The 13,286-nt window shown below is 27.1% G+C and overlaps 3 protein-coding genes across 3 annotated transcripts; all 3 read right to left on the bottom strand.

Moving 5' to 3' along the window:
* Positions 1-258: 258 nt before the first annotated feature.
* Positions 259-5,624, bottom strand: LOC113372400. The gene is made up of 4 exons (XM_026612721.1): positions 5,499-5,624; positions 5,224-5,415; positions 2,992-3,144; positions 259-1,995 (listed from the first exon to the last, which is right to left on the bottom strand). The coding sequence occupies exons 2-4, from the start codon at positions 5,396-5,398 to the stop codon at positions 278-280; spliced, it is 2,046 nt and encodes a 681-aa protein (XP_026468506.1). The 5' UTR covers positions 5,399-5,415; positions 5,499-5,624; the 3' UTR covers positions 259-277.
* A 550-nt stretch (positions 5,625-6,174) lies between these two features.
* Positions 6,175-8,216, bottom strand: LOC113373327 (TBC1 domain family member 12-like). The gene is made up of 8 exons (XM_026613636.1): positions 8,073-8,216; positions 7,997-8,025; positions 7,813-7,938; positions 7,546-7,749; positions 6,912-7,479; positions 6,682-6,821; positions 6,423-6,619; positions 6,175-6,359 (listed from the first exon to the last, which is right to left on the bottom strand). The coding sequence occupies exons 1-8, from the start codon at positions 8,214-8,216 to the stop codon at positions 6,175-6,177; spliced, it is 1,593 nt and encodes a 530-aa protein (XP_026469421.1).
* A 772-nt stretch (positions 8,217-8,988) lies between these two features.
* Positions 8,989-13,121, bottom strand: LOC113372528 (ubiquinone biosynthesis protein COQ9, mitochondrial). Its single transcript, XM_026612865.1, has 6 exons — positions 12,957-13,121; positions 10,961-11,101; positions 10,722-10,873; positions 9,363-9,563; positions 9,086-9,295; positions 8,989-9,026 (listed from the first exon to the last, which is right to left on the bottom strand). Exons 1-6 carry the CDS (start codon positions 13,003-13,005, stop codon positions 9,000-9,002), a joined length of 780 nt encoding a protein of 259 aa, XP_026468650.1. The 5' UTR covers positions 13,006-13,121; the 3' UTR covers positions 8,989-8,999.
* Positions 13,122-13,286: the final 165 nt, after the last annotated feature.

The raw sequence follows: 13,286 nt of genomic DNA, 5'->3' as shown, positions 1-13,286 counted from the left end.
ACACATACACATCACAAACATTATAAAGTTATTGGTATATATAAGATTGTAAGTAAATATATACACACTGTAATACTACGCTATGCATGAATTTAAAATCTTGTTTAAATTTAAGGTTGTCAAATATCTCCCTTCCGCCTTTTTGTATTATAAACCAAGAGCAAAAAAGCGGAAGGGAGATATTTGACAACCTAATATATGTTGTATAACTTTAGCTTTAAAAATAATTATATATTTCTCAAATTCATATTACTGCAGGCCAAAATATTAGACAGACTTACCTCTTTGCTTTTTTGTTAAACATTAAAGCATTTCTTTTTCTATTACTTCTTAATTTAACATCACAATCGACCTTTAAATCTTCACTTTTGTATTTAACTATTTTTAATTCTTCAACATTTTCCTCAATCTCATTACGCAGGTATGATTTAGTTTGTTTTGAAATAATCTTTGTGTTTCTTTTGGTACTTTTCATTTCATTGGCTGTTTGTTTGCATTTATTGATATTTTCTTTATTTTCTCTAATATTCTTCATTTCTAAAACTAATCGCATAGCATATGTTAAACCGTCTACTTCTATGTTATCAATTGATTTTCTTTCCTCGGCTTTAGTTTTCTTGTTTGATTTAGCTTCTCGAATTGATTTTAACACAAGTTTTATTGCATATGTGGGTTTGCCTTCATATCTAACATATTCATCATTACCTGATGAATTCGAGTCAACCTCATCACCACAAGTCATTTCATCTAAAGTTACTTGTAATAAATCTTCTGCTTGGTTGCATAAAATTTCATTCCATGTTTCAAATGATTTTTTAGTGCTCTTGTTCCTAAGCTTTCTTGGACTTAACCGCAACTGTTTGGATCTTAAATTTTTTGGAGACAGCCTCTTAAATAGACTTTCATTCGATATAAGCATTGACAATGAATAGTTTGCAGCTAGATTTTGCAAAGATGGTTTCTCTGATTTACATTTGAACTCATCCAATCCATTTTTTATACCTGCAAAATTAAGATTCATGTCATGTGGTGTAAAGCCAAGACGTTTGTACTCGGTCATAAAAATATTTCTGCAGTAATCATAATCTGGATCTTCTGTATAGTCAATAGTGCAGACATACTCTAAATATTTTCTTATAAAAGTAGGATATCGTCCTTTATAACAATAGTTCATCATTTGTTGAACATTATTCATAAAACAGATTTTCATACGATGAACAACTTCAGGCTGGGAGAGTATACATTCCTCTTTCCATGGAAGATCACCAGTAATCCAGTCTAATAAATTGTATCCTAAACATTCCAAATCAGACCTGCGGCTATGTGCTCCAAAATGTGCATCTCTAGATGTGTACTCTAATGTTCCATCATGAGCTCGTCTCTCATCCACACAAAAAGCCCTATGGCATCCATGGGAATCTACAAATTTAGAAGCTAAACCATAATCAATCAAGAATACACGTTCATTAACATTCTTCATATTTTCTCTTGTACAATCATCAGGTATATAAGAACTACTAATAGTGCTTTCATCATCATCCAAATCAGATAATTCTTCATTATAATTTATATTAGATTTTCTTCTCAAATTTCGTTTCAAAGATTCTTCCTTTTGTTGTATTTCATCATTCCTATTTCGACATTTTCTTAATGGATTGCATTTTCTTGTATTCAAAGATTTTTCATTGACTTCCTTTATATATAAAGTTTCACTGTTTTCATCAGATTCTTTTAATACTTTCTCTACACCTATCATAAGATTATGAGCCTTGATGTCAGAATGTGCAAAACCTTTGAAATGTATATATTCCAAAATATCTAAAATCTGAATCGCTATGATCAAAATGTTTTTGATAGAAACTTTATTTTTTTGGAGAAGATAATTTAAATCTACTCTATATCTTGGTATTATCATGAAACGATACTTTTTGTTGTCAAAAATATGCGAACCGGAAGCAATATATAGAGGCACACCAGAAACAGGAACATTGTCTTCTAAAATAGAAAAATATAATTATAAATATAACTTGTTGTCGGTAAACTTAATGATTTATATATAATAAAATATTACATTAATTATTATATTAATATTATCCATTCTTTATTTTTTTTCTAGTAATTTATATTTATGTTGTTCAATTAAGTAATATATTTATATATAAAACTTAATTATTCCGTAAAATAATCTTTTTAATTATATATTAATATATTTTATATATATATTTATATATATTATATATAATAAAATATTTATATTATTATTAATTATTCCGGTTATTTAATTATATATAAACTATTTAATTACCAATAAATTGTTGTCGGTAAACTTAATGATTTATATATATATATATTTATATATAATAAATATTTCATTAATTATTATATTAATATTATCCATTCTTTATTTTTTTTCTAGTAATTTATATTTAAGTTGTTCAATTAAGTAATATATTTATATATAAAACTTAGTTATTCCATGAAATAATCTTTTTAATTATATATTAATATATTTTATATATATATTTATATATATTATATATAATAAAATATTGATATTATTATTAATTATTCCGGTTATTTAATTATATATGAACTATTTAATTACCAATAAATTGTTGTCGGTGAACTTAATGATTTATATATATTATATATAATAAAATATTGATATTATTATTAATTATTCTGGTTATTTAATTATATATGAACTATTTAATTACCAATAAATTGTTGTCGGTAAACTTAATGATTTATATATATTTATATATAATAAAATATTTCATTAATTATTATATTAATATTATCCATTCTTTATTTTTTTTCTAGTAATTTATATTTATGTTGTTCAATTAAGTAATATATTTATATATAAAACTTAGTTATTCCATGAAATAATCTTTTTAATTATATATTAATATATTTTATATATATATTTATATATATTATATATAATAAAATATTTATATTAGAAATATTAATTGGTGCAATGTTAACCTGTCAAGCGTCCTATTCTAATTAGACAATTAATTTCAGCAAAAAGGGGTCCACTGGAATGGGGCTCAATTTTGATAACATACTCTGCATGATCTGATACACAATTATTGACATCATTAGAAGCTGTAAAAATCTCACCGAAACTTCCCTTTCCTGTAATTAGAATATATTAGTTATTAATAGAAAATAAAAAAATGAAGGAACTTATTATTATTATTATTTATTTATATATATATATATACATTATTTTCATATCTCAGTCAGACAGAGGTGCCTCGTATGAGAGATTATGAAAACAGTTTTCATATTTTATATATACATTTCATTTGACTATTTCATTAATATAATATCTAATATAATTAAAATATCTTTATATATAACTCTTCAGTCTTCTTTATCTTTAATTTGTCATTGGCAATTCGTTATATATTTTGCTAGCACTCCATATGACATTTTCTCTCAAATTCTTTTTTCTATTGTGTTCAATGTGAAAATTGTTGTGTTGTCTAGTGTAGTGTTCATGTATATCTTGATTTATGTCTATTGTTGCGCTTTTTTAATTCGGTTAAATTTCATTTTGTGTATTAGTTTGCATTTCTCTATTTTAATTATGTTATTTAGTAAATGATTATTTGTTTCTCTCTGTAAGTATTTGGTGGGTGTTAGATGTGGAAAATTATACGCTATTTTTATGGCTTTATTCATTATTCTCTGTGTGTCATTTAGATTAGCTTTAGTTGTTTGGCTCCATGTTGTTATTCCATATAAAATTATAGGTATTATTTGCGTTTTAAGAATGAGTGGATCCTTTTCAATGCCCCTGTTAATGTTCCTATCTATCTTTTTATTTTGTTTATATGTTCTGTCCATGTCAATTTTTCATTTATTACCAGTCCTAAGTATTTTACGCTTTCCACTTCTTCTATTTCTCTATTATTTACTTTAATGTTTGGTTTGGTATTCTCGGTATTTTTTCTATGTTTGAAATATATGTATTTTGTTTTATCGATGTTAATTGTTAGTTTATTTTCAGTTAGGTGTATATTCTCATGTCCGTGTTTATAGTATCTTCAAGTCTTTTTTTATCCTTATCCGCATATACTATGGTAGTATTGTCTGCATATAATATGTATTTTTCCTTTAATTTTGCGTCTTTAAGGTTATTGGTGTATAATAGATATAATAAAGGTCCTAATACAGAACCTTGTGGAACTCCACAGGTTATGCTACATCCTCCACTTGTGAAATTTCCCAACTTCGTCCTTATCACTCTTTCCATGAGAAAATCTTTGATAATGCTGTAAGACAAACCCTCTACACCCGAATCTATTAGTTTATTGAGTAATATGCCATGATCTACTGTGTCGAAAGCTTTTTGTAAATCAACAAAAATTGCAACTGTATGCATATTTTCCTCAAGGTGCTGACTGATGGTATTAGTCAAATCTATTAGGGCACCTTGTGTATTTGATGAAGGGAGGAAACCATATTGATTTTTGTCAATCTTTTGAATGAGAAAATTAAGTAATATTTCTTTTACTACTTTTTCATATATTTTGGAAAATGTATTAGTTATTATAATGGGTCTGTAGTTATTTGTATTTGTTTTGTTTCCTGTTTTGAAAATTGGTTTTATTGTAGCTGTTTTGAGGCACGATGGAAATACACCACATTTTATGTATCTATTTATTAAAACAGCAAGTAGTGGAGCTATTAGATTTATTATTTTTTTAGTGATTCTTGCTGTTATCTTGTCTTCCCAAATCAAAGAATAAAATAATAAAAACATAAATCTTAGTGTAAATTGTTAAAACTATCAAGTAAACTATAACTTGAAGAGCCTGATGCAACTTTCTACATGTAGGTACACATTGTAAACATAACGCACAACTTAAAACTTCATTAAAATGAACATTGTTAGATCAAGTATTTAGTGGTTTAATTCAGAGAGATAGAAATAACCCTTCATAATATTTATATAACAGTACATGTTTATAATCTATTAAGAAGCAGTAGTGTAAATATTACAACAAATGATATACAAAGTTATATTTTAGTAAGCTAAAATTAGTTCAGGCTTATTGATATGCTTCCAATTGAAAAAAATGCTTCCAATCTCATAAAAGTAAAAAGATCAATATACAATAATAATAACTGAATACAATAATGTTATATACACTTTATACTAAAATAACTACTTCAACAACTATCTAAATTCTCTTTTATCCTCACCTATAGCATTACCAATCCTCCACTTTCTTTTATTTATATCTGTCACAATTGTGTTTACTATCAAATCTTTTGACAATCTAAAATTTTCGTCATCTATTGAAATCTCATCAGCATTTTCGAAATACTTAAACTTCTTAGGTGTGAAAGGAATCGGTACTGCGTATCTTTTGCCCATTTTATAATTGGAATAATCTATAACACATAATGTTGGTTAAAACCGATAAATTCGACATCATTGTTTGCATTTTCGTTAGAGGACTGTACACAATTATTACCGAATGTTAAGTCGAGTGTTGCACAGCATGATTTACACGAAAAATTTAGCTTTTGGATAATGATAATATTAATACTGTCAGTAAATGCTATTGTTAATTATTTAAATATTATTAAACACATTTCCTAAACTTCAAACGAATTTTTATTCGCCATCATTTTTGCACTAATGAAATGATAACTTTTACTCGAGAGTGTCGTAGCCATCTATTAGAGGTATTGTTTACTAAAACTGCTAAACTGGCGCTAAATTTGAATTTGAATTTAAAAACAAATAATAATATTGTATTACAAATATAGTACGAACGTAATATAATTTTAAAACAATTGAAAAAAACTGATACGTATCACGCATATAAATCAGATTACTTAAGGTTTTGATAAAGTTAAAACAAATGATTCTAACCTAATCTATTCTAAACTGATATAATTTTGTTTCAAATACTTAAATAGTGAAGGATTATGCTTAAAATTATTCTCATATTATTTGAAAGATAAAAACCATCATATATACATATACAAAATAATAAATATATTGCTCAAACTTTCACATGGCACAATGCAAATAATATCAATATTCATTATTTACAGACATTCATAAATCACCATCAACATTTTGTAATAAATAAGTAATCATGGATAAAACATAATTACAATTATATAATTATAAAACATAATTCACACATGTCCTTTATAATTTGACAACAGCTTTGTGAAGGTCATTTGTCCTACTTTTAGTGGTACTTTTCGAATAATCCGAAATAAATTTTCTTGGTCAATATTTTCAGGTAATTTTGTTAAAAATTGTGCTGCCGATATAAAATCCATTTCTATTAGAGTTGTTTGAAAATAAGTCAGAATTCCTGAAACAAATTATGATGAATTGTAGAAAGAAATTGTTGAGAGGATAATTTTTACTTTTGTACCTATAGCGGTTTGAAATAAAGCTTCTTCACCATCCCTTGCAAATAAATCCCAAACTCTACATGCTATGTCAAATGGCATGGCTCGGGAAAATACTGAATACAGCCAATCAACACAGTATAACTCTGCAGTCAAACCGAGTTCCACAAAATGTGCATGCAATTCTGGCAAACAATTGCTAAATAAATCATCATATGCTCTGAAATGTTAAATATTTCTCTTTAATATAAAGATGAATTGTTAATAGCAAAAAAACAATACCTGAAGTATGCTTCTAATTTTCTTTGATCTAAACTAAATGCTGCTGAGTGCAAAGGTTTTTCTAAAATATTGCAGAATGTTATGAAAGCATTTGGGGGTTCCATATTTACCAATAGAACAGCAGCAATAAAAGACATTCCCTGTGATAAAAAATATTAAACAATGAATAGTATAAAATGGAGCAATGCCTTATGATTGTTGTTTTATATATGATTACATTCCTATTGTACCTGAACGTATCCGATATTTGGTTTATAAGTAACATAAGATGCTAAGAGAGCATGTAGTATTGGAAAGTAAGGGCAGCCTTTTTGAAAAACCCCCAAACTGGGAAAAGTTCTAGAAATATCTAATTGTATTACATTCAAACAAGAGTCCGATGATTTTTCACTTGAATGATTATTGTCATTGCATTCACAATTCGTCCTATCACAAAAACTAAATCTATGAGCATTATTTGTTTGGCAGCTATCAATACACTGATTGCCATAAATATTTGTAACTTTAATAGCACTCTCACTACTGTTTAATGATTCTTTATTTATGAGATGTATATTAGCATTTGCTGAGAATAATTGATAAATTTTATCATCCTGAGCATCATGACTTATTTTAATAATATCATCAACAGAGCAACCTAAGTTTAAGGCTATTTTGATGCTCGCTTTGCACATATTAGAGTAATAATCTTCATGAGTTAATTGCAATTCATTTCCAAAAGCCAGTAGCCAAACTTGACCGCGAACTGAAGGCGGTAGGCCATGCCACCAAAGTGATTGAACGTATTGACTATTTTGACTAAAAAAGATAAATAAATAATTATTCACCAAGAATAAATATTAATATGTTATATCTGAGCATTACAGTTTAGAAAACTTTGGTAAAATTTCCTGCCATTGTTTGATTCTTTTAGCTTGTGCATCTTCACGTTTTACTCTATTTTTAATTTCAATCTGCCAAGCGGTTAGTTGTTTTTGTTCCTTGATTCTTGCCTCTTTTAATATGCTGTCATATTCTGCTTTATGTCGAGATTCTTCATTAATATCTTTGGCTGGTAGTGTGGACGGTCTGTCAAAAATAAAAATATGAAAAAGGATACTTGGCAATTTTATATATAAATCACTGATTTACCTAATTTGCTGAATAAGTGCTGTAGAGCTGGCTACAACATGACTATATTTTTGTTCACTACTATGAGTACTAGGCTTATTCCATAAATTCCATCCTTTTCGTTCAGGAGCAAATACGGAGACAGCCCTTAAACAAAACACATGAATAAATTTACTGTTCAATGCTTATGATTCTTGTACAATACCTATTGAATAGATCAGATAATCCATATTTCTTGGAGCATCATTACTCAGTTTTAAATCATCAGTATCATCAGTAACATCTTTTAAAAGACTTGAACTATTATAATTCCCATTCGAACTTGAAATATCACTTGAGCTACCACTATTATATATTTGACAATTCGAATGTCCATTTGCTAAGTTTTTGTTTTCAGTAGCTACATCATTATCTACAGATGCCATATTTTCTTTAAATATATAGAATTAATAAAATATCCATCTGGATAATGTATCTTATTTGAAATTGAATCATAAGTTAAAGAGGGACTAAGCATTGCCCAGGTAAAGACATTTCACTTGTGCAATTAATATCTGCATCACTATTTTCTTTTGTGGCTGATGACATTCTTCTTGTTTTTTGTGGAAATATTTGTATTTTGTAAAAGGGTACATGTTCAAGTCTGTAATTGCTGCATTGGTAAATTTTCAAGTGAACAATTTTACTATTAACGATAAAATTAAACTAATTTAATATGTATCTATTATATTATCACTGAAATTTATTATTACAGTTGTATACGGACGCAATAAATATAATTAAATAAATTGTGAGATTAGCAGTTTGACATTTGATGACATTTTAGAAAAACATTAGTGTTAATAGAATCGTGCACAGATGGCACCACGTGTGCAAAATCTATTTCATGACTTATGGCAACACTTTTCAAAGTGTTTATCTGACAAATTTGAATTAAACGTTAAAGTTATTTACAAAACTGTTTTTATTTACAATAAGTAATTAAGAAGTTATAGTTTATAGTTGAAATTATCAAAGCAAAACCCATAATAAATTATCAAAGCAAACTACATAATAAATAAAATTAGAATAATTCATTAATTAATTAAATAAAGTGTAATATAATATTGGTAAGTAAATATTATAATCATTGTTATACATGTTATAATTAATATGTTTTACTTTTAACTAATAATAACAATATTGAATGATTGAATACCTGGATCTTTTTAATAAATATTAAGCATATTTTTAACCTGCAAAACAAAATATTGTTACAAAGTCTTCATACCAACAACTATTCTTTACAACCAACCGTCATAAAAGCAGCATTTGCAGTCTCTGTACTTTTATCTAACACTTTGTCAACATTATCAAGATTCCGTTTAGCATCCTCAGCATCTTTCACACGCCTGCTCAGAAAGTTCCATGTTGACTCATAGTTTTGAGACCCATCTTGTAACATATATAATTCTGTTGATTTATAAATTCCTAACACAGCTAGTCTTCGACTGTACCATCGGAACTAAATGAAAACATACAATATGTAATTGATAACAATTATATAAATTAGATAAATATGATATACTTACATCCACAGATCTATCGCCAGCATGATAACAAATATCATCGGCTAATTTTAATACAGTTGGCATAGAAAGATGTATATTGTTTGGCATTGCTAATAAAGCTAGGGCTTGCGGCCATTGCTTCATGTAAGGTGTGTTCATTAGTAGCCGTTCTCGTATTGCAAACCAAATAAAATCAAATGCAGTCATATTTAAACTTTTATGCTAAAACGTTATTTCTCAAATTAATAATATACATATATGTGCCCATAATTATGAAAGTGGTCTAAGTCATATATTTCTTGTTTCAAAATATTTAATGAATTGCATTTGAATAAATTAAAAAATGTTTTTACATTATGCGACATTTTAATTTTTAATTTTATCAGTCTTAATTAATGGAAATTTATTATGAATATGAAATTTTGTGGGAATTTCACACGATAATATTGTTTTTAAAGTTTGAATTGACTTAGACCATTTTCAAAATTAACTGAATATAAATGACTTAAAGCAATAAAGAACTTTGAGTTTTATTTGAAACAATAATTTTATTGAAATAATTCGTGAGCATTTATTAATTATTTTTAAACGGTAATCTATTTTTATTATTATTTTGAGTATTTAAGATTCTTAAAATGTTCCTGAAAAACTGGAGGGATGTAGGGTAGTAAACTCATAATATCTTTATGTTTTTTTTCCGATACTGGTCTAATGCTGGTGTATAAAAGAAGTAATTTAATATTTCCGTATATTTTTGATCTTCCTCTTTTAGGTGAAAGATCCAAAACGTGAAAAGTAGAATCATCTAAAAAAGTTTTATAAAACATTTTATAATGTTCATTTTTTCAGAATCTCATCCATTGAATTTGTAGCCAAGAGACAGATTCGCCCGCGGTATTTTTTACTCTTCTTTCTAATGATTTCGTTGAAATAAAATCCGGCTCCGACATTCGCTTTATCGAAAATGTATTGCTTCTTCTGCACTTTTCTATCAATTCATAATAATGCTCAGGATTGTATAAGTTATTTGTTTTTTTATTTACATTTCTATCAACCCAAAATCACGATCATTCGATAGAAAGGAATGACCTGATACCATAAATTTCAAGATCTTTATATAATTTCTTTAAATTTTTGACTTAGACCACTTTCATAATTAACACTAAATGAATTCCATATAATGTTGAAATTACAACCACCATCTAATGGTTCATTTTTGACAATTTCGTAAAAATTACACTGAATACATTTAGTTTAAAAACTAATGTGGTATGAAATAACTGAAAAACTCATTTTTTTTAAATTTTGACTTAGACCACTTTCATAATTATGGGGATATATATATATATATATATATATATATATATTTATTTATATTACCTCCTGCATTAGTTTCTCTAAATTTCCATTACACTGATTATAAAAGTACAAAACTAATTCTAAACCTCCATTAGGGAATAGTCCATGTACGATATTCGGCATCCCCATAGATTCAGCTCCAAAACCAATTGTTTGATAAGTCCAACCATGTTCTATTATTTAAAAATATAATTTATATAAAACATTTGAGTTTTTTCTTGAACTTTATTTATAATAGCTTATTACAAAATATTACTTACTAACAACAAATGGTAAAGAAGCTTCTAAAATTTTTTGTTTAATGTTTTTTGTATTGTTTTCATTTTCTGAAGAATTTACTGCATTCAAATTTGATGTCATACATCGCAAAAGAAGTTTTCCATGAAAATATTTTATATAATCTAAAAAAAAGAATAAAGTAAAGGAAAGGAAAATATGTATGTATAAAAAGATTTAAAAAATATCAACAATATATATTTAATAATTAACATAAATTTATTTAATTTTGTGTTTTTGATCTTCGGTGATACTTTCTTCTAAATATATCATTAGACTTTCCATAACATGAAATGCATTCAAAGATGAATGCACGGCTGCAATTTTATCAGAAATTGGTGACTCTGATAATTTTTCATTGCCAATCAAAACCTCAAACTCAACATCATCCTTGGTCACTTTCTTCTCATCATTCAATTCTTTTAGCTTAATTTCATAATGTGCTTTTGACATTTTCAAACCTTCACGCAAGGGATTCAAAAACGTTTCTTGGATAACTGCAATATGATTCCAAATTTCTGTCTGGTTACACTTGTCTCTCAATATCAAAAATCGTAATGTATTCAAAGCTGCTATTATTTGATCAGCTAAATCTAGTAAATCTGTGGCTGCACCTGAAGGCAATGTGATAAAGATTTTCAAAATGCTCAGTAATTTTTTGCCTTTTAGATATATTGGAAATGTTTGTTTACTATCAAAGACATCTCGCAGCATATCTTTGTATATTGTACAAATGTAGCCTTTCAAACCTGAATGAGATATCTGTGGCAAAAAATTCTGGAGCAAAAGATATTGACCTTTGGTATCAAATTTTAAAATACCATTTGAAATATTTGCTAATGCCGATTTTCTAATGTTTTCTAAACCATTGTATACTACAACCTGTGACAGTGATATAAAATACTGATTGTAAACATTGCCTTCTAATTCTTGATCACTTATTGACGTAACCAAGTTAAGAACATGTTGACTTAAATGCAAGCCTTTAGTAATAAGAAATTGATCGTCATGTTTTATCAAAGCGCTAGATAAAAAAATCATGTTTCTGACAATATAATTTGTGCTGTACACATAAAAGCCTTCAAATTGATTACTCTCAATGAATAGTAAATAATAAACAACAGCTAAAAAAGCTGTATCACAAACAAAATCATTTAATATTGAATAAATATCTCCAAGAAGTATTTTTAGAAGATTCAAAAGATCATTAACAAGTTTTTTATATCCTGATGTAGGTAAATTATTAGTATTCAAACGCCCTATAGGTTTGCCTATTAACTTTACCATAAACTCCACCAAATAATTCTTTTTCTTTTTATTTTCTATCAATGCAGAATCTTTGGGCATGTCTTCAAATACTTTTAAACAAAAATCTGTAAAAGCTTCACATAATTTAAATAATCTCAGGTCAGTATCTTCGTCTGTATCATCTTTTGTGTCATATATATTTTCTATATACAAATACATAGCGTTAATGGTCCATGCTAAAGTATTCAAACGATTTTTTGGTACAAGTTTCCAACATATTCTATGAGCTGGTAGGATCGAAAGGAATGTCATATCATCTTTGCATGTCTCGAATAAGTTTATTAATTCATGAAGCACATCATAAGGGTTTGATTTGAGAGCTACTGTATTGAGTAGGTCTTTGCATAATTCATATAATTCAGGATTTGTTAGCTGCGTGGATTCTGTAAGGTATTCACTTATAACAGGAAATAAATCTGAGCAATTTTCTTTTAGTATCTCACTGTACTTGTTGTCATTGATTACTTGCAGAGCCAAATCCAAATGGTTTTCTTTTAAATATGTTTTGAGCAAGGTACTTAATTGGGAATCGAGTTGTGGAGGAATTTCCATTTTTTCTAGTTTTCTAACCTAACAAATGCTTTTAGTTCAATGCACAATAAATATAAATATTTATTAGATATAGAATATTTTTATTATACTATTAATTAAACTAAATGATTCACTTCTTACTTTTATTGAATAATTGCAATTTGTTCATCGCCTTAGCTGAATATGACATTTGAGAAATCTGTGTAGCACAACAACAAGGTGCAATATTTTGCAATATTTGTTATATTAATTTGAAATTGTTTTAATAACATTGAACGTATCGAAAAACAACTATATTGCGCACTTTATTTCAGATACATTCATATTAAGACTACGATAAGAATTGCATAAAATTATTGTTTTGACTCATTAAGAACTGTCAATTTAAGCGTTAATGGCGGCGAAATGAGGTAACGAATGAGGAATTTGAAATCGACACTTTTCATATTAAAAGGATTGGGCTACATGATA

The sequence above is a fragment of the Ctenocephalides felis genome, unplaced genomic scaffold (assembly GCF_003426905.1).
Source record: "Ctenocephalides felis isolate EL2017-DRISC unplaced genomic scaffold, ASM342690v1 CF-g0.4_SCAFFOLD_01604, whole genome shotgun sequence".
NCBI lineage: Eukaryota > Metazoa > Arthropoda > Insecta > Siphonaptera > Pulicidae > Ctenocephalides > Ctenocephalides felis.
This window is presented reverse-complemented; position numbering and strand designations above follow the sequence as displayed.

Excerpts from the sequence above, each read along its gene's own strand:
- LOC113372400 (XM_026612721.1), bottom strand. The coding sequence starts at position 5,398 with ATGGGCAAAAGATACGCAGTACCGATTCCTTTCACACCTAAGAAGTTT. Across the intron at positions 3,145-5,223 it reads GAGGATTGGTAATGCTATAG|GAAAGGGAAGTTTCGGTGAG; the intron begins GTGAGGATAAAA and ends TTCTAATTACAG. Across the intron at positions 1,996-2,991 it reads TAGAATAGGACGCTTGACAG|AAGACAATGTTCCTGTTTCT; the intron begins GTTAACATTGCA and ends TTTCTATTTTAG.
- LOC113373327 (XM_026613636.1), bottom strand. The coding sequence starts at position 8,216 with ATGGCATCTGTAGATAATGATGTAGCTACTGAAAACAAAAACTTAGCA. Across the intron at positions 7,939-7,996 it reads TTATCTGATCTATTCAATAG|GGCTGTCTCCGTATTTGCTC; the intron begins GTATTGTACAAG and ends GTTTTGTTTAAG. Across the intron at positions 6,620-6,681 it reads AAATTAGAAGCATACTTCAG|AGCATATGATGATTTATTTA; the intron begins GTATTGTTTTTT and ends TTAACATTTCAG.
- LOC113372528 (XM_026612865.1), bottom strand. The coding sequence starts at position 13,005 with ATGTCATATTCAGCTAAGGCGATGAACAAATTGCAATTATTCAATAAA. Across the intron at positions 11,102-12,956 it reads ATTGCAATTATTCAATAAAA|ATTATATAAAATATTTTCAT; the intron begins GTAAGAAGTGAA and ends TCTTTTTTTTAG. Across the intron at positions 9,027-9,085 it reads CAAATGCTGCTTTTATGACG|GTTAAAAATATGCTTAATAT; the intron begins GTTGGTTGTAAA and ends TTTGTTTTGCAG.